This window comes from Coturnix japonica, chromosome 19 (genome assembly GCF_054131305.1).
Source record: "Coturnix japonica strain WE chromosome 19, WE-NBRP24, whole genome shotgun sequence".
Lineage (NCBI taxonomy): Eukaryota > Metazoa > Chordata > Aves > Galliformes > Phasianidae > Coturnix > Coturnix japonica.
The window spans coordinates 9,928,927-9,950,295 of NC_140681.1; the positions used below are offsets into that span (position 1 = coordinate 9,928,927).

A 21,369-nucleotide genomic window follows, 5' to 3' on the forward strand; every position below is an offset into this window, starting at 1 on the left:
GAGGGCAGCAAGAGGACAGAGATGCCTGCAGAAGGAAAACCAGTACCTGGGACCATATGAAGGACAGTGGTCCTCACAGTTCTCCAGCTATGGAACTGTAGGGGTTGAGCAGGGATTTCTTGTGACAATGCAGTCCCCAATACCAAGGGCAGGTGGCCAAATTTCAAGCCTTGATCTGCTCCCTGCTTTAATCAAGTTGAATGGAGGCTGCCTTTGTCCTCACTGCACCAACTGGGACCCTGAATAGGAAAAAAAAGAGAACTTCTGGCTCGTTGAAACATGATCTTGGTGATTTGATTTATTTGGCAGGGAGTGGATGGAGTGCTGTGGAGGTTCTGCTTGCAAGGAAAAAAGCTCAAATGAAAGTCAGAAAACAAAAAAGAGAAGCAGGGGGGGGGATAAAGGAAGGAAGGATGAAATTTCCTTCCTTTAGTTGGCACTGTATCTGCACAGACATCATCTTTGGTTGGATTTTGTGCTAGGAGAAAATTAGTTTCTGGCCTCTGATAAGCTAAAAGGCAGAGCAGAAAGTTCCATCTGCAAAATGCCAGGCTCTAGTCATACTACTCAAATGCATTCCCCAATATTTAAGCTAAGTTTTGAGATACGGGATGGAAGACCTGAAAGCCAAGCAGATGATCTCCACAGATCATCAGTTTCACATCCTGCTCCTTCAGAAAATAAAGAAATAAATGTGGAGATTCAGTCCCAAAATTACCACTGTAAGAACTAAGGGAAAAAATTCCCAGAATTCAGTAGTTGGAGAAGGACAAAAAGTCTCCCCAAAGCATCCCAAACACCAGCCCCACTGTCTTCCCTGGGACATACGAAGTGATAGAAATTTCTCATCAGGTCGGATTTTTGGCTGGCCTTGGAAGGTGCTCACCATGTCCAGAGGGCACCCAGCAGAGCACGCTCTGCACGCAAAGGGAAGCAGGGCAGGGACTGGGCATCACTCAGAGGGCGAGGCAGGGCTGGGCTGTTTCTGCCATGCAGCTCAGTGTCGTGTCAGAGAGCCCTTCCATGCCTGGGAGATGCCACCTTGGTGACACGGCGATGGCTTTGTGCTCAAACTCACCTCCATGTTGGATGGTGGTGACACAGACAAAGCAACAACCACCATTGGCACACCTCAAACCCCTCTTACACCATTCCAGCTACAACTCCAGCAACGAAAGGAAAAAAAAGCAGCATCAACCAAAGCCCTGCTGTCACCCCAAATTAAGGTCTACAGCCCTACCCACCTCTGTCCCTCTGCCCTACACAGCCTCACTATCCTCATAGCCACCCAGGCAGACTGCAAGGAAGAGATGATTTAAGGTCCAGCATTACACATAGATACATTGGACTGCCACAGCACAGAAAAAGCACGTTAATACCTAGGATGCTTCCCTCGATGGTGCCACAACATGGTACACACACATACACACACACACACAGAGATCTACGGGTAATGCATGGGGATGGAGTGTTGGCAGTGATACAGACCTTGGCGATGGTTCGGGCTGCTGCTCTTTCCTTTAAACAGAAGCAATAGTACATTAGCATGGTGTCAGGTGGCAACAGATGTTGCTGCTTCACTGTTAAAACATAACGAAAAGACAATACCAAACAGTACAACTAAGTGGAAGTTGTGGACAGAAGAGAGGGAAAGGAGTCATTAATTCCTGGAGTTTCTGTCCTGGACAGGAGATCACTGGAGACTCACACAACCTCAGAGAAGACACATAGAACGCACAGGGCTGAAGACCTGACCCCAACCCATCCTTGTGCCTATGCATGACTCAGACACCCCAGGGCCGTGTGATGTGGGTGAGCACAGGAGGACTTCAGTGCACTCAGAGAGCAGCTCCTTCCTTTGGAAATGCACCTCCCCGAGTGATTTCTGCACACAGGGAAAGATTGAAGTGTCTCCTGTGAGCCTGGGGTACCTGCCTTTCCCTCCTGGACAGTGGGAAAAGACTGGGATGGGGTACAGATCTCTGCCCCAGGTCCTCCACCTCAGCCATCCTTTCTGCCATTGGCAAAGGCTCTGTGGATGGAGTGGGGACCACGGTTATTGCATACAGTTTCCCACTGAGATCCCAAAGCACTTGGCTGCACTGAAAAAACCACGGACCTTGAGGACAAAGTGAGGCGAACACCTGCAAAAGCACAGGTATAACATCACAAGCCAACCTATGGGCACACTAAAGAAGTCTCCCTTTTACTGACCAACAACTTGGTGGCACTTCCCTGCAGCGATGAGGAAAAACTTTGTCCTGCCTTCAGCTATTCACACCTTCTTCACACCAGGCTGAAAGAACAACCTCACTCACGCAGCTCCAGAAGAGAGTGAGCAGACAGTGAATGTCAGCAGTGTAAAGATCTGCATCCACTGGCACCAAGGACCAGCAGGCTGTTGAGGGTTGGGGCAGGCAAATTGGGTTGAAGAGACTAAAAAAACACCTTCAGGCCCCTGCTCTGTGCTCAGCCCAACCCCAGCCTCACACACTCACACTCAATCTGCAGCCTGACCCACCCATGGGTCTCCAGACCCCTGTGCTCTGCAGGGTCACAGCCCAGATAGGTGCTGTCCAATCCACCACTCACCAGCTCAGCATCTCCTCTCTATCCCCAGGGCTCTGCACTGCCCCATCACAAAACAGGGTGGCCTGTCTTGCTTGAAATAAATGAAATGACCCCTCCTGAGCACAGACTGAAGCTGCAGGATGCCTGACCTTCTGGGGTGATCACTGCTATCATTGCTATCTCACCAGAACAAATTTAGCAGGTGTGAGGTGGTGCTTCTGGCTGACTGATAGCCTCACCCAGAGGATAAGCAGCACCATGCTGAGCAAGATGGTTTCCATACAGCAGGATGCTCAGAGCAACGCTGCGAGTCTGGCCCACCACTGCCATGTACTGTGCTCAGCAGGAACTGTGATTTTTGTAACCTGTTTATGGAGCTATGGGTATCTGGGACATGGTGCCTCAATCAGGGGGAAGAGACCAAGGGAGCATCCTTTTGCTTTTTCTCACCACTAAATCCTGCCTGCTCTCAGGGAAAGATGGAGGGTAGGGAATGAATTAGCACATCGTGGGCCTGAGCATCCTCTAGGGGCGGTGAGGAACAGGAAGGTCAGAGGCAAACCAGGAACACCACCTTGAGCTGACCCTCTGAAAGTACCACTTTGCGTTTTCAGCCAAGTGCTGTAACATTACTCCAGAGACAAATTAGGCTGAAGAAATGCATGGGCAGCATGGAAGAGGGGCGAGAAGGAGATCGCTGAGCAACCCGTAAGGATCAGCTGCCAACACCTCTCACATCTTCAAGGTTGCCGACACGCAAAAGGCAGGAATGGGGGGAAGAAAAAAAGAAACAAGAAAAATATGCAGTAAAGTATGAGCTTTCCAAGCTCTCCTAACTCTGCTGCTGACCTGAATGTTAGTCCCGATTTGCTCTTCAGGTTCCTCAGGAGCTCCAGCTGGTTCAAAGGTGGGATGAGTCTACAGGGAGAGAAAAAAAGAGTGTTAACATTCGGGCAGAGCTGACCCCAAAGCCTCCTCTCCTGGAAGCTTTGCCTGTTGTCCCCTCCTTTCACCTTAGCTCAGTGCCACTGACTGCAATGGGGACAGCTGGGGCAGGAGGGGGGGGTCACCTGCTGCTCCCAAAATGACTTATAGCAGGGTGGTGGGAAAAGATTGGGACAGCAAGAGAGAGAGAAATTGTTTGTTTCACTGCACTCCTGACCATCAGAGCCTGGCAGCATCTCTGGGCAGCACAGGGTTGTTGTGGCAGGAGGTTTGCTGGGTGTCAGGTGGAGAGATGCTCCTGTGTTGAAGACAAATGGGGAAACTCAGCTCTGCAGCTCTCAGGATGTGTGAGATGTATACAGGGAGCAGTCTGCAGGGTGCAGGAGGCAATGAGGTAAGAAAGGCAGAGCATTGCTGGGAGGAGATTCCCAGGTTCCCTACTGCCTGCAGATGATTTTGCCCCCAGAAGAGGCATAGCCCTGTATGATGGCCTTCTGGATCAGACAGGAACCAAGGCTTTCCTTTCTTTCTCAGGCTTACCCCATAGCTTGCTGTAAACTCTGTTATGGGCCACCAGCACATATTGCTGAAGGGCTGTGCTACAGAGTGCAAACAAGAATGGGGCCATAGCCCATAGAGGTACAGCTCCAGGAGGGGTCTCTATTCATACATACTGGGAAAGGAGCCAGAGGGGCTTTGATAGAAGCAGAATCTGCTCAAACTAACCCAAACTGCAGCTGAGGACTGGAATGAAAGGGGAAGGAATAGGGCTGTTGACAGATTTTAATCCATTAAGAGAACAATAGGTTCACAGTTTCCCTCTACCTGAAACGAAGATCAACTGGAAGAGCCTTTCCTCTGCATGCACAAATCCCATACTCAAAAGCATGGCTGATCAGCAGAACAGCCTCAGCGTTCACAAAACTGAGGCAATCAAAAGATGTTTCAGTCTTAAGGAGGGAGGAAAGAGTAAAAATAGGGCTGAAAAATTTGGCTCTGCTCCGCAGTGCAGCTCTGCTCACTTCCAACCAGAGGAGAGCATATCCTGAGCAGATGAATTAATGATCTTCCTCATTTGAAGTGTCAGGAGGAGGCTGACCTTGGTGCACTGGAGCAGTGTGCAAGTGCTGGGCTGTCACCTCCGTGCAAACCCACCACAGCATTTGCAGATTGATGCCAAGACAAGAGAAGGAGGTACATAAAATCAAGCACAAAGTGTATTGAGAAATAAAAAGTGTATTCAGCACTTAATGCTGAGCACACAACTATTCTTTAGAATCATAGAATATGCCAAGTTGGAAGGGACTCATAAGGATCAGAGAGTCCAACTCCTCCTCCTTTATGGAGGTCTCCTCTTCAAAGAGCTCCACAAGGCAACAACCCCAATTTCTCCAGCCAGGATCAGGTTCTGATGCAAGTCACAAAGCTGAAGACTTCATGAGCTCATTGAATGGAAGGATTTGGGGTCCCTGTTAACTAAATGGAAGGATTCATGGTCTCAGGAGGACCGCTCCCCCTTGCATCAGCCCATAGTCTGCATAGAGCTGAAGGTGACAACCTAGTGGGTCAGCAGAGATGCTGACATAAGCAACCACAGGGATTCACTGCTGCTGCAGTAGGTGTGGGCACGGTGCACATGTGGTGGAGAAAAGAATGCTGTGCTGAAAAGAAGGTTAATAAAAATGGGCATCTACTCAGCCCCATATAGACCCCAAATGTGATCTGAACTGACTGTTCAGCCCAACCTGCCCTTACAAAAGCAGTCTGCAAAACCGCTCTGCATTGCAACACTTCACCTGAACCTCAAAGGGAAGCCTGCTGCCTCAGGGCTCTGTGTGCTTTTCTCTCTCTCCTCCAGGTCCTCATGTCACTTGGTTAACAAAGGAAGTGTGTCTTGGTGAAGGGGAACTGGATGAGGTCGGCACACCCCAGGAGCACACACAGCCTGTACCACCACCAGAACACCCAGCTGCAACCCATCACCTCCCAGGACCACATATAGAAACACCACACCAACTCCATTCCCCAAGCCAAAGGGAAGGTCCAATTGCTTTCCCTGGTAGCACAGATAACATTCAAGCATCTGGGGACAGTGGGGACATCATGCCTCCAGCCAGGACATCACTGAGACCCCACAGCACGAGGAAGGAGGGCAGCATCACACAACAGAGCACAGGAGCACACACACACATACACACAGATGGTGATGATTTGTTTGAACAGCCCAAGTAAGAACAATGAGGGAGGGGGTGATGAGGAGATGAATACCGTGATGATGACTAAAATGAGTCTCCATGCTGTGCTGGAGTTCTACAAGGAACTGGTTATCACGCTCACCACAGACTTTGCCGCAAGTTTAAGTCATTCCTCATAACAGGGAATATTTATGAGACTTATGAAATATGATAAGAGCTGGAGTGGAAGCATCTTGTTCTTATTTCACATCCAGCAGTAGAAAAATGCCCAGTTCTTAAAGCAGGCTGCTGCCCCGCACAACACTAATGTGCACTCAATCACATGCTTCCAATCACAGATGCAATTTGCTGTAAATTAACCACACAAAGTGGTAAGTGTGATTTAGTAAGGCAGCAAAACTTGCATCTGTGATAGCTGGAACCAGGTTTGCAAATCGAACACTAAACCACATCTGTGTTAATGCACCGAGTGAGGATTTAAACTGTGCTAAGAACGGAGCTGGGCCCACAGTCTCCAAATGTAAGCCATTAATTCCACATCTTCAAATACTGACTTTACTGCCCCTTCAGGTACCCACCTCATATAAAACATATCCATCATCTGAAAGCCTGCTCTCTTCTGCAGAACCTGAGATAATATTGTTGGTAATAAATCTCACCCCAGTCACATACATGTCTGTTTGACTGGACTGAAAGGTCAGTTCTCTAAAGGAACAACTGGGACTAATAACTGCTTGGCACCAAGTCAGTTACAGAAGGGAAAAAAAAAACCCAAAACATAATTACCCTGCTGAGATGGGACACTCCTTTTCCAAGCATCACACTGAATTACTGGAGGAAATCCTGAGCGATCACTTTGGCTTAGCACACTGCATTTGATATCCCATTATCCTTAAAAAACAGGCACAGCTACTGCTGCAATTTTATTCTGCACTACCACTGATGTATCCCATAGTGCCACCAACACCGCTCACACCAGCAAAGGCAGCAGGCTCAGTGATACCCAGGGGGCACAGCTCCTACAGCACTGAGATAACAGATACACTGATGGATGGGAAAAGAGGGATGGGGAAAGGGCAGCACATGAGTGGTGGGAGAGGAGAAATGGAAGCATGAATGGAGAGGTATTCTTGTTAAGAGTTGTATGATTTAGAGGAGGTTGGTAAGACCATCAAGAAATCATCGTTAATAAAGCAAGCTTATCAAGCACACTCTCTCCCCTTCCTTAAATCATCCTTTTGGTGGACAGTTTCCCAACACTTGTGCAAACCAATAGCTAAAACACATATGGAGGCACATGGAGTTAGTTGGCAGGCAGCGAGATGGGCGGTCTGGTTTGGGCTTTTGCTCATTCCTTTGAAATAAAAACTGATCTTCAGAGCTTTCTGGGGTTGGTTTTTAGTTAAAGGCTTTTACATGTTACAGTCCCAAACGAAGAACAAGGAGTGACATGACACACGGTTCGGAGTCACATGCACGTCATACCTGGAGGCACCGTACGTTTGCGTTTGCGTGCTTTTTCAAGAGTTTTCACCAAAGAAAACCAAAGGGATAAGAGAAAGGAAAATAAATAAATAAATGGAGGGAGGGAGAAAAGAAACAGAACAAAGAAAATTAGCACATGAACCAAGTGCGCTCTGGGAGCAGGCGCTGGGGGTGAGCGCCAGTGTGGGCTGAGCTCACTCCCTGCTCCTTGCACCACTGCCACCCAGGAGACAGGCTGCTGGCACCTCGCTCCCAAAGCAAACTGGGCACCACGGAGCAGGGAAAACATGGGAGGGTTCTGAGAGATCTTCAGGGAGGAATCTACAGCCCTCAGTGGCATCAGCCAGGGGCTCCTTGGGCCAGAAGGATGACTCCAAGGAGCTCCAATGTCTACTGAAATGTGGCATTTCAGTAACTGTTTTTTCTAGCGCAAATATGCGAACATAACAGAGAATAATATTCTGTTCCCTTGAGTGATAACAGAGAGATTTGGGGGTTTTTGTTGCCATTGTTTTGTTTGTTCGTTTTATATTGGTTTTGTTTTTCATAGAGGAGCCGGATGTACATTGCAGATTTGCTTTACCACATTTTGAATTTCAATATCCAAGCTGAGATGCTCTCAGAGCCCACCCTATTTTCCCCAGAAGAGAGAAACCAGCTCTCCTGTGGTGCTCTGAGTGATGCTCTGGGCACATACATGCTCCTCCAAGTCATGGCTACTAATTTTCCCCACCAAACAGCCCCTCTTTGCAAAGGTGCCTTGAGAAAAGACGTGAGCTCAAGTCATGGGGCTCCTGCTAGGAGGAACACGCAACCCAGTGTTGAGCAGAAAAGGTGCTAAGGCAGCAGTGACTGCAGATCACCTCTGGCAGAGGGGATGCTGTGTCCCCCTACCCAGTTCCCAACCACAGCGTGCAGCTCAGCTGCATGCAGCAGCCAACACCACAGCATTGGGCTCAGGCTGCAGCTGCTGGTGCATGCCAGCTGGCTTGGAGAAGTGGGTAGAAAGGGTAGATGGGCAGTGAGAGATGGAAGCGGCAGCCAGAACATACAGTTACCCCCTTTTTAAATTAGGGGACAAATACTTTGAAAGATTTCAGTTGAACACATCCAAACCAGATTCAAAAAGACATTCACCACTTGCTTGGTAAAAAACAACCAAAGAGCTGAGGCCATCAGGGCTCACCTCCCAGGTGATGATCAGGTTGCCTGTGCATAAACAGCAATTGGAGTTTTAGGGTGAAGCTGAGAGAGCATAGAGCCCCGTGCATGAGAATGTGCTGGATGCTCTCATCCTCATGTCAAAGGGTGCCCCTGTATGTCTGGCTGCATGCTAAGTTCGGGATTTCCAAGAGCAGTATAACCTTGACCAAGCCCACTGAAGCCAACGTCAGCGTTGTGCACTTTGCAGAGGGCTTTGGGCCAGGTCCTTATCCCCTCGGCAGCTGGTCCCAACCAATGCAGAGGTGGGACAGAGAGAGTTGGATGAGTGGGTTTTAATGCTATTGGGAAACAGTTTGGTTCTGTTCCATTGAGTTGCTGTTGTTTTGTTTTGGCTTTTTTTTTTCTTAAAGCAAAATCTTGATGTCAGTTCATAAATATCTTTAGGGAACAAACAACCGATCAGGCACACACTGGGAATGAATCCAATGACAACTTACTGACCATGACAACGTGAGATCCAACAGGCTTCTAAGATGGATTAACACGCTGGCTAACACTTCAAACATGGACTAATGCTTGCCCTGGGAAATGCATTCAAATGGCTAAAAGGTACCAGTAACACAGAAAACACAGAGGGATTTTGCATCAGCATTGGCACAACCCAGAGCTGGACAACAGCTCTGCACCACAAGGAGGGGGAGCACAAGGAGCCCCGTCGTGCCCCCAGAAACCCTCAAAGCTGCAGGAATATCCAACCAACACCATCTAGAGAGATGTGGGCAGTCTCAAAACACATCAGAGAGGAATGCACAGCACTACTCAGGAAGGAAACATAAAGGTGAAGAAGAAAAGGGAAGAGGAAAAGGAAATCAGAACCAAGGCCAAATGCACCTGGGGACAGTGCCAGGGCAGCCCAGAGGGAAAGAAGAGTGCTGAAAGGTAGAAGGACCATTAGAGCCCAATGGAGCAGCATGAATTGCTGCACACAGGGCAAGGCAGCATTTACCTAGGTCCAGGGCAGCTTGGAGTCTTCACACCTGGGCACGGCACTGTCACAACACAACGCAACTACCCCGGGCGTGGAGAAATAAAGGTGAAAAGAGCAGCACGTACATACACACAGAGATGAGAAGAAACAAAAAGAAAAAAAATAACAGGGAAATTAAAATTGAGGCCAAAAGAAACACAAAAAATGAAACATAGCAAAAGCAAATAAACTTTGAAAAGAAAAGACATATTCTGGTTCTTAAAATATGTGGAAATATATATATATATTAACTTAAATAAATGAAAAGTTTAAATGAATAAAAACTGAAATGAACAATAAAACTCTACATCCAGGTAACAAACATGGAGACATTGGCACCATGAGGCGGGCAGCGAAAGGAGGAGGTACCTGTACATGGGGACGGTGACGGTGCGCTCATAGTATTGCCACGTAGAGTGCAGGTCTGTGCGGGACAGGTTGGTGGCATAGAACCTCCATGCAGCCTGGGAAGAGACAGGGTGGGATGGAGATGCAGGCTTGGTTTCATAAACCTCTACCAAGACCAATTCTCTGCTATCTGTGGGTCTGACATTTTGCCTTCTCCTTGATATGTGACAGATTTGGGGCGCTACCACGATGCCATCGACTCATTTGGCATGTGACACATTTGGGGTGTGACCACAGCGCCAACCAACCACTTGACATGTGACACATTTGGGGTGCTACCATGATGCCACCAATCCATTCAGCATGTGATACATTTGGGGTGTGACCATAGTGCCAAAGATCCATCTGACACATGACACATTCGGGGCGCTACCATGATGCCAATGATCCATATGGCATATGACACACTAGGGGTGCTACCATGATGCCACTGATCACGGCTAAAGATGCTGCAGGCACCAGGCACTCACAGCATTGGGGAGCTACAAAATTTGGAAGGAAGGGAGCATAAAACCACTCTAACTGCAGGTCTCCAAGCTACCCGCCAAGGCCAGCCTTCTGTGCAGACATCTGTTAGCATGAAGAAAATGCTCCCAATTGTAACTTTGCATCAATATAAATATTCTCTTTGAAAAAAAATATATATATAATTGGTGAAACAGACTGTCCCAGTGTATTTGTCTCACTGTGCTGGGCTGAGTTTTGTTCCTTTTTTCCCCCAGACTGCCTTTCACATATGCTGCATCCCCATGGCTGCCTTCCTGGCATTTGTTCCCAGACAAGCCCAGCCACCAGCTGCTGTCTCACACTTCAGATACACAACACTGCTTTTCTCTGCCCCTGCTCCTAGAAGTCCATTTAGACCTCAACATCAATAGGATGCAGCCCAGAGGCTCCCAGCTCCTAACCTGAATCAGGCCTGCTGCTGGGTTGCGTCTCTTCTCAAAGTGCTTTTGTCGATGCTGCTCCTGAACCTTCAGAGCAAACCCTGAACCTAAAATGCCCTGGGGAAAAGAAAGAAATTGTGCAGTTAGCAGGTGTTAGACAAGCTACGAGAAGCTGCAGCCAGCTTTCCTTCCAGAGCTTTGTTCTGTCTCATTTTGGCTTCAAATGCATGAGTAAAGGAGCAAGGAGCCCTCAACCAAGGCAGCCTCAAATGTGGGTTTTGCTGGTGCTTGCTGCTTTGGTAAAAGCAACTGATAAAACACGAAACATCTATATCATATAAGCATGCAGCAAAATATCCCTATAGGTGAAAATCAGATCCGTGCAACACTGCAATAGATAGCAGGGTGATGTACTGAAACAGAACAGCCACCCCTAGGAACAACAGCAGGAATATGGTTTCACTTCAATAAACATTTTCCATCTTATTTGTGAAGAACTACATCCGCATTTTCCATCCTGTCTGCTCATATGCATCATGGCTGTCCACATGGGGTTTCCCCTCTATTATTTTGGTTGTTTGTTAGGGGTTTTTTTTTGACTCAGAAGCAGCCAAGCAGTTGAAGATTGGAGTTCTTCAGGCACATGAAGACACAGGTCGGTCCTAAGGCTCAGCCCCCCCACTGCCCACCCAGCCCAGCCAACACTCACAGCAGGGAGAGCAAAGAAGGAAACACCAATGAGAGTGAAGGTTGCAGCCAGCAGCCTCCCATTCCAGGTCTGTGGGTACTTGTCCCCATAGCCGATGGTGGTCAGGGTGATCTGTGAGAAGAGAAAACACAGCTTTCAACTGGAAATCACATGGCTTGGGTTGGAAGAGACCTTAAAGACCACCCAGCTCCAACCACTACTACGAACAGGGACACCTCCCATAGACCAGGCTTCATAATAAGTACAAACATAATGGTATAAAATAAAGTAAAACAATGTCACCAAAATTCCCTGAGCAGATGGTGGGAAGCGGACAAGCTCGGGGGCCATTCTGCCTTCAGCACATCTCAAAGGAAATCAAGGTTATTTGTACACATAAAGATCTTTTGTTGTTTATTGCCCATTTTCCCAGCAGTACTTATTAGCTGGTCTCCCTTCCTACTTAAAAACAGCACATTAGCCCAACAGGCTGCTTTCTACAACCTAATTTAGAGGTATTTTTCCCCTCCTCAGTATTAATGTAATGCACCAGGAGAAGCTGGCAAGCTGTCGTGTGTGTTTTGGGGAAGGAGCTGAGAGATTTTCTGGAAACAAAGAACCCTTGAGATTCAAACTGCAGCAAAAAAGTGATTTTTCCTGCTTCAGTCCGTGTACCTCACAAATGGGCACTCCATCAAGAATTGAGTTTGGAGAGCCTGAAAAACAGAGGGCAAAAAAGACTGGCATGATGGGGACATCCTCATGGAGACTTCTGCCCAAGGTCCCTGACCCACAGCCCCAAGGACAGCGTTGTCTCCAGGGATGGTGGAGTCCCCACATCACCGATGTGCTGTCAGAAACCTCATGCCTTCAGACTGAAGCAAAACCGTCTTAATCAAATGGAAGCCGAATCCCAAAGCACCGTTTAACAGCACCCGTTAAAAGCCCTATCAATTAGCTGCCATTTTGACAAGGCATTTAGTAAAATGCATCTATGTGGCTATTCCGTGCTGAAACACTGAGCTGAAGCAACATTCACTCCTTAATCGCCGCAAAGTTTTTGGGTTATATTTTTTTCTATAATTTATGGACACAGCTGCAAGGATTTGGAGCCACTGAGTTGAAATCAGGATACAAAGCTCCTGATCCCAACAGCTGATCTGTTCTGCTCATTTCTTAGCACGTATCTACTGGATGTGTGAGCTGGACAACAATAAAATCTGCTCGTTTTAATGAGGCTGGAATGTCACTGTCAGATGGACAGGAGCAACAGCATGTGGTGCACCAACACATCCTGAAACAGGGAATGAGGTGGGAAGCTCTGCATGTGGCTCACCAGCCCAAGAAGGGACAGCTCTGCCTGTAGCTTTCCCTATGCTGAGCTCTGATCTGGGCTGTCAGCTTTCCCCCATTGTTTATTTCCTAGTTATGTCAAATTGGGCTTTGTTTTTATTTTCTATCATAACCAAGGGGCTTGAAAAGCAATTCACTGCCTTAGCAGCATTTCATTCCCTTTATTGAAGAAAAGGAGCCGCTTGATCAGCTGATTCCTCCCCAAGCCTGTTATTGGGATTTGATCAGATCTGGGATTTTCATTACATGCTTTGTAATCAAGGCCAAACCAGCACTGCAGTGCCAGAGCAGAAAAACAATAATGCAAGGAGATTAGAACGTCACTAATTCTCTCTTTGTTAATCGAGTAATCCAATAATTCCCACGCACACACAGAGCAAACTGAAAGTATTGCCCTTTCCTCTTTTGTCAGCAAAGATTTGCAAAGAGAGCGCTTTCAGCACTGAAGTTTCCCTGGTACTTAGAATGCATCGATGTTGTGAAACATAGTCAGGTGCATTTAACAGCTCAAGTATGACAGCAAATGATGGAAAGGTGGCAATACTTGTCATGGTGATGACCGTGGGGCCCTTATTGGATCTGCCACGACAGAGCCAAGTCCAACAGCTGAGCTCCCACTTGCTGTGCTGCCCCAGGTAGCTCAAGAAATGTGATCCCATAGCATCTCCTACAAACCTTATTTAAGAAAGCTAGCTAAATGGAATAGCCTGAAGCCATTTAATAAAAATGTTAACTAAGCAGTCTGTAAGCTGATTCCTCACATAAGTGATAGAAGATGGAGGGTTAATGGACATTTTATTTTAATAACCAGCAGCTGTTCTATGAAAATTACTTACCAGACCCCACCAGAGTGCATCTGCGTATGTATCAAAGTGCTCATTTTCTCCTTTCTCAGCCAAGTATACCAGGAAAGAGGCCAGGATGAGGCAGAGGAAGCCAATATACCAGGCAGTAATCAGCTCCTGCAAGATCATTAAGGGACAGAATAGAATAATTGAAATCCTGGTGTACATCTCCGAAAGCTGAGCCTCTTGCTTGCGGTTGGCCTCAGAGCTGAACTTGCTCTGCATTTGAGCATGTTTAGGCTTTGGGTTTCGGCTGGTGATCAAAAGTGCTGATTTTCAATGCAGTGCAGAGAGGGGACATCTGAGATGGGCCCACATACTGGTGGTGTCCTGTAGTACACACAGGGTGACTCCTGCCCTGCAGAACGCATCACCTTAAACGCTTCAGCAAGGGGAAAGGGAGCAGTGGCAGCTCCAGTATTTAAAGATGTGGAAAAGAAACAAAAACATAATTACTTCTCCAGCCCACACAGAACTGAAACAGGAGCCCCCAAATCTGCTGGCTAAATGTTAACTCCTAGAAATGGTGTGCGGGTGGTCATTATGTTCAACACAATGCAATCATCCCATTGTCCCTCCCTTTTCTCTTCTGCTGGCTGGAGGGCTCCATGGGACCTTGCATTCCAGCTCTGCATGTTATGAACTAGTGCCTCCTCTATCCTCCCAAGCCTGGGGGATGTTCAGGGTGGGAAACCAAACCTAGGCAATGAAAAGAGTGGCTCCATGTCTCTGCTTCAGGCTTGCTCACCTTGCTGTGTGCGTAGACCACGGAGCCCAACAGCTTCCAGGTGCCACCGCGCCGGTCCATGCGGATCATGCGCAGGATCTGAAGGAAGCGCAAGCTCCTGAGCGCTGAGGTGGCAAAGACATTGCCCTGGGAGCCCGCTGCCAGCACAGCAATGGATGCGATCAGCACCATGATGTCTGCATGAACAAAGAGCATTGAAAGCTAGAGATGCACTGCTGGAGCACCACCAAAGGGGATGGCACTCCCACTGCCACTGGCAGCAGAAGGATCCCAAGGATCGCAGAAGCACAGGTTGGCTTGGGTTGAAAGAGAACTCAAAGACCATCCAGCCCCCTGCCATGGACAGGTCTGCCAACCACCAAATCAGGCACAAGGTCAGGATGCCCAGGGCCCCATCTGACATAGCTTTGAGCGCCTCCAGGGATGGGATAGGATCCTTAAACTTTCCCCCTTCCTTGTTTTTCTACGCAATTTTTTATGAGTGATTTTCTGTGCAATACGCTAAAATCCCATGAGTGACCCTCGCTAGTTCCTGGACACCTGAAAGCAGGCTCCATGGGCCATGGCATGGCTCATCTGCCACTCCTGACCCCCAAAGCACCCACTGTGCTCGGATGGGCCCTTGCCCAACAGGGGTGCTTTACAAGCTGGAATTCAGTCTCACTTTCCCCTTGCAATGCAGCTCCTCAGCACCCAGGAAGGCAAAATAAAGCACAGAGCGGGCAAATTGATGGAGAGGTTGGGCAGGGACCTCAGCTCCTCCCTTCCCTTCTCTAGGTGAAGAGCAATCCCCAAACTGCAGGCAAGAAATCACAGCACTGTGCCAACAAGCTCTTCGATAGCCATCTTAGGTTGGGAAACCCCACATGGGAGGCAGGTCTTACCGATGACGCAGAAAGGCTTGCGGGCAAATTTCAACCTTCCTCTCCAGCCCCGGTACCGACAGCAGCAGCCGGCTGCCCAGATCCGCACAAAATACTCCACCCCAAACACCACGATGGTGACAATTTCCTGGGGGAGACAACACGCTGTCAGCCTAGAAGGAAACGTGGTGAGGAACACGCTCCAGAATTAGAGACTAAGCCCAACAGCCTAAACCTTGCACTCCTACACAAGGCAGAGTTGCCCCATGGGACCAGATGGCAGAAAGCCCTATTTTGAGTGATGCTCAGACCTTTGCCACTGGGTTTTCCCTTTCCTGGGTGGGGGATGAGACAGTGAAAAAGAGTAAAAACAACTGAAAAAGTTCAGGAAAAAGGTTTTAAAATATTTAATCAGAGCAAATACTGTGCTCAGATTACTTACCCTACACAGATAACCCTTACGGTGGGTCCCAATAGACACTGACTCACAGGTGATGGTTCAGGTCCTTGCCTGAGTTAAATACCCCCAATCTTAGGGGTTGGCTGGGTTTTGTGCATGTGTATTTCTAACTTTATTTTGATATGATATTGGTCACTTCATTTGCAAATCCCAACTCACCAGAATATAAAGGGCCCCTTCAGAGCTGTTCTGATACTCATCGATGGTTGAGAAGACAGACAGCACCAGGCAGGAGAAAACAAGTAGAAAACTATAGAACACAAAAAATAAAAACAAGAAATACAGCGGGACAGAATGTCAGTCTTCAGAGCAAAAGCTTTTCACACTCGGTCACACGTTTGGACATTTACACATAGGAGCATTCACCATGCTGCTGCTTTAACACTGTCTTCTTTACAAGGATACCTCTCACTGGTGATGAGGGGATAAGAAGTGACAGCAATGAGGCCACCAGGCCCATGCAATCACACTTGGGTTCCTGCTGGGACTGCACTCTGCCCATCAGTCACAAGGCTCACATCTAACAGCGAGGAGACCAAACCTGCAAAAGGCAACATAGAACCCCAATGCTATGAACAGGACATTGGAGGACCCACTGGACCAGACCCAGTTTGGCCAGTGCCATGACACCTCCATTCCCAGCATGTGGCTGCAATAGCCTCTGAGATCACTTCCATGTTATGTCAGCTCCAACAAACATGGAAATGCTCCTTTGTTACCTCCTCACTGCCAGCAAAACTTGACAACTCTTCAGATTTAATTCCAACAACTTCTTTCCCAGCATCCCTTGACCACAGATTACCAAGATGGGGGTTTAACAGAGATGGGATTTGGGTTTAGGGTGGTGCTGTGTGAAACCAGGAGGTGAAAACAATGATCCCTATAGGACCCCTTCCAATTCGGGATATTCTATGATAAAATGCACAGAGAGACTGTCCCCACCGAGCATCCTCTCCACATGAGCATTGGGTGCACCTATGCTAATCCAAAGGGACTGATGGGCTGCAGCAGCTTCACTCTCTTCTGACATTTGATGCCAGCTCTGCAGCCATAGAGGTGTCCTGGCACCTGCCTGTGGCCGGAGCAACCCCCACCAACCTGCCATTCCTGCTGCTTACTCAAACAAAAGGAGGGAAATTAATTTGCTGCAGATCAATTTACTGAAACAATGAAGTAGGCCAGCACGGTGAGGAACTAAAAGCTGCATTCTTTCAAAGCATTAAATAATTCATCTGTCTGGCTTTGTCTCACATTCCTACAGACTGACTTTCAAATATTTATAAGGCACGGTTGGGTTGCTGGGTACAGCTCTTTGGTGCTGTGTAAAGAGAGGCACCACAGGGCTCTGCCTGCGGCTTTGCAATGGCCATTACTGTCACAGTGCTCAGATATAGTGGGGGGGATTGGCAGTATTTATTCTGACCACAGGCAGTGCTGAGTCTGCTGGAGGGAAGGGAACTTCAGAGCCACTCCACAAGGGCTGAGCTTTGCCAACAGCAAGTCCCATTCAGCACAGAACAGCTCAGGACAATCCCCTCATTTCTTTCTTCCTGATACTCAGGGACCTGGAACAACCCCAAAAAAAGCAAGGAACTGCCCCTTGCAATCCCACTCACCATCACTCTTCCCTATGAGGCTTTTGCAGGCTGTGCAGTGAGAGGGAGCTGCAAATGGGTCAGGCAGCCCCACTCCCAGGGTGGCCCAGATTTTGGTGCATACACCCACGTTAGAGTGAGAAACAAATGAATAATCGATGAAAGAAGAAAGAGAAGAGGGGGGAAAAAATAGATCACGGGAAAGGATGGGGGAAAAGAAAATCCTACATGTTCTGATTGAAGAAGGAGGGCGTGGGTTGTGTTTCTGGGACTGAATATCACAATAAAATGCTCAGACAGGTGCTGAAAGCAAAGTGCTGACATCAGAGCAGCCATGTACACCTTGTTTACTAAGGTGAATGCCTCAAATGGATCCAGAACGAAGCCATGCTGAAACAATGAGTCTTGCTAGGGACGAATGCCAGGAGAAAGAGGAATCCTGAATGTTACCTTTGTCATTAGAAATGTATTGATAGGGCAGAAAAGAAAAATGAAAAAGGAAAGACATTACTTTATCATTTCAACATGAGCTGAAAGCATTACCCAACAGATAAGGCTCTTCATGCAGATATGGTCCAACATGCCTGATGGTGAACATCTTCCTTGTGCCCTGTGCAAGCTGTGGCTGTGTGGGATGAGCCAGGGCTGCTCCATGGGCAAAACCCCATAGGGCAGCAGCTCCCATCCCTCTCTGCTCTGTTTCCCACAGGGGATGCACAGTCAGCAGGTGAGGAAAGGTCCTGCCACTGTAGGATATAGGCACTTCACAAGCATACCAACATAGCTCCACAGTGATGCATGGCTGCTCTGCTCAAATCCAAGGTTCCCAAACCTTCTGGAGGCTGAGAAGTAGGCTTCAAGAATGAAACATTTTTTCCACTGGATTCATGGAGTTGGGGTTTGCACAGCTCCAAAGGCTCTGCAGCTCCCCTGTTTGCATGGAATGGAAGGAGAAAGCCAAGCCATGTCCATGCAGAGGTGGGAAGCACTCTCTCATGCAGGCACTGGGAGGCTGAGTCTGCTTTCATTACATGTAATCCACCCAGACAGTGAAGGACAGGGCTCCAGCTCATAATGGATAGCAAGGGGAAAGGAAACAGGCCAATAAACGGCATAGAGGTTGGGATGAATCTAATTTTTAAAGCTACATATCTAATCAAAGCAAATTATGTCTGCAGCCTGACTCTGGGTAATGTTAATGTGCAATAAGGAACGTTAATTATGTCCCATCTAATGATTTTTATATTAAAGATGCCAATTCTGCTTACAGCTGGGCAGAAGACAATATCCTCCCCCCAAGCAGACAGCAGCTGGGCCTCACACAGCAAAGCTGGCAACCAAATTGGGCCACGATGCAAAGGACAGCAAGTGCTGCTGCACCTCCATCCCTTCCACAGGTGACAGCAGGGACAGAGCTGGCAGCAGCTGAGTGCTGCTGGGGACGGACACTTCTTGAATTGCTTCCACCTTTATGCTCAGCCAAGACTCAGCTGTGCAAATCTGACTGCTGCTAACGCTGACAAACCCAAAGCCCTCCAAAGTTTGGCTTTCTGTCCAAAGGTTCATAGAACAGCTTGGGTTGGAAGGGACCCTCGAGGATCATGAAGCTCCAACCCCACCACCTCAGGCAGGGCCACCAACCTCTATGTCTAATACTAGACCAGGCTGCCCAGGGCCCCATCCAACCTGGCCTTGAACATCTCCAGGAGCATCCACAACCTCTCCAGGCAGCCTGTTCCAGCACCTCACTACTCTATTGGTAAAGAAAGATTATGCCAACTTAAAACACCCATGGCAAGCTTCTTATTCTGGCACGAAAGCTCCATATGCAGATTTCATCTCCACCACATTTCATATTAGCAGCAGAAGAAGAAATGAGTGAGCTCCCACTCCAATAAACAAATAAGCAAGCAAATAATGAATTAAAATGACTTGAAACGTGAAAGGTATATTTTTTCCCCTCTCTTTTTGGTAAAAGTAAATAACAGAATCCTTATAAATGTTTTCAGGTTATTAATCTCATCTGTATTCCAAAAGACACTCCCTTGGAACCCACACATCCATTTACATGGAGCTCCAATGGGATCAGTAGCAGCGGGATGCTGGGATGTGTTGGGGATGGATGAGCTGCAAGGAGGTAGCGCGAGGCAATGGGCTCATTACATGCTTTGCTGCCCTCCCATGGAAGTGGGGAAGGAATTAATGATTTGTTTAATTAGAACAAGCAAAGCTGGAAAAGGAGGGAGCATTTTACTCAAGGCATTTGAGAGCCGCACAATAGAAAACAACTTAAACCACTTTAAAATGACTTTGGGGACATAAACAAGGCATTGATAATTGCACTAAAATAAAACCAAAATGCTTATGGGCAATTCAGCTGTAATCCCAGCAATCCATCTGCAGTGGGCTCTGTAAGATGTTGGCTTTCAAGTTTCTGAAACTTGGCTGTAAATCAGAGGCCTCGAAATGCGGCAATGACAATAAACCAGGGTGGGAAAAAACCAAACAAAGATAAGCAGAGACTGTAAAACGCCTTTTAGGACTCAGGAGTACTTGCAGCTTTGAATATCCACTGAGTCAGAAGCTGAACTCTGACCACAACATGGCTGTCCAAGGGCTCATGATGATGCACACTGTCCCTGCCCTAACCAGGAGCTTCCATCATTGATTTTCACATAAGGAATCCCACAGCCCAGCTACACATTTACAAGGCTGAACACAAGTCTCAATGCTCCAGTCCAGGTTTCCACATCCCTCAGCCAAAACCATCACCCAAGGTGACTTCTATCACTAGCAAAACTGCATGACAGCAACATGGCAAAATAGGAGATGGGTGTTCTCCAGCAGATTGAGTTTTCTGGGGTCTTATCCAGTATGTCTGCACAGCTACAGCCTAGGGAAATGAGGGGAAATAAGGTTTCCTTCACAACAGGGATCATTTTCTGCTTTTATAGGCAGATGAAGAACATCACAAAGCCATCACATCAAACTGAAGAAAAAGGAATACACAGTCAAAAAGGATCAACTTGGGACAAAATTCCTGCTCTTCTGCCTTCCCTCTGTCAAGGCACCATGTTTCCCAGTGAAAGGACAGGCCATGGGCTGACATACACAACCTCCCTCAATGTCCACGGTATTTGAACAGTTCCTTCAGCCTCCCCCTCTTGTTTGCAATGCAAAGAGCAGGAATGGCCCCATTTGCCTCAACCTCCCCACATCCTGCACCAACGCACTGCAGGGGCTTGAGCAGAAAGGGATTTTGCATGGCAACAAAGTCATACGCACTTCCATATTTACAAGCGAGACTGACCATAGAATCACACTGTCATTAAGGCAGGAAAAGACCACTAAGATCACCAAGTCCAACCATCAACCCATCCACATCCACTAACCACATCTCCACAGTTCTTGTACACTGAAGAGCTTGAATACACAAGGACTCTTTTGGATGGAATCCTCAAAGAACGAATGCCAGCTGGAAAAGATCAGCAATAGAGACCAAGAACTGAACGTTCACAGCAGGAGAAAGGGTCACATTTCAGCAATCAGCAGCCTGTTTTATAGACTTGCCCAACTCTAATTACTTTAACTTACTCAAGGTGCCTCAAACTCATAATAAAGCTGCATCTCTAATAGTGAACACACACCGAGATCAAGCTAAAATGCTCCTTTCTATCCTCCTCCAGCATGAATCACTGGGAGATGTTTGTCTGCATGTTCTCCCTGCACTGTTCTGCAGCCTCGGAGCGGTCAGAGATCTGGAGGAGGACCCAGAGCATTCATCAATCAATGCACCTGCCCACAGGCTCTGTGCTGCAGGGCTGAGATCTGCTGCAAAACACAGGTGGGGAGAAATACATCCATGCAACCCCAGGAACGGTTCACAGGACAGAACCCTAAAGGCCGTGGTGCAATTATGGTCTGTTCAGAGGTAAATTAAGAGGATAAAACATCGGACATCTGAGTAATTCTTAAAATGCCTGCGCAGGCGTTTACTCAGGGCATGTTCATTGATCTTAATGTGAGGGAAAGTTGCTGTCTCATGCAATACCAGTATTATTCAGATTGAAATCTGAGCAGTGCCTGTGCTTCATCCCACAGGGTATTCCCCGAGAAGAATCTCTGCTTCCTCTCT

The 21,369-nt window shown here is 47.7% G+C and overlaps 1 protein-coding gene across 10 annotated transcripts in view; it reads right to left on the reverse strand.

Moving 5' to 3' along the window:
• The window catches only part of KCNQ2 (potassium voltage-gated channel subfamily Q member 2), a 55,470-nt gene that overhangs the window by 21,411 nt on the left and 12,690 nt on the right, over positions 1-21,369 (reverse strand). For 4 of the 10 annotated variants that reach the window (XM_015881651.3, XM_015881647.3, XM_015881656.3 and 1 more), the window contains exons 2-11: positions 15,799-15,889; positions 15,201-15,327; positions 14,317-14,492; positions 13,560-13,685; positions 11,392-11,502; positions 10,704-10,799; positions 9,757-9,851; positions 7,197-7,226; positions 3,421-3,489; positions 1,489-1,518 (exon numbers count right to left, since the gene is read on the reverse strand). In XM_015881651.3, coding sequence (XP_015737137.1) covers positions 1,489-1,518; positions 3,421-3,489; positions 7,197-7,226; positions 9,757-9,851; positions 10,704-10,799; positions 11,392-11,502; positions 13,560-13,685; positions 14,317-14,492; positions 15,201-15,327; positions 15,799-15,889 — 951 coding nt within the window. The remainder of the gene's footprint in view (positions 1-1,488; positions 1,519-3,420; positions 3,490-7,196; positions 7,227-9,756; positions 9,852-10,703; positions 10,800-11,391; positions 11,503-13,559; positions 13,686-14,316; positions 14,493-15,200; positions 15,328-15,798; positions 15,890-21,369) is intronic. The other 6 variants (XM_015881654.3, XM_015881652.3, XM_015881648.3 and 3 more) reach the window with 2 other exon arrangements.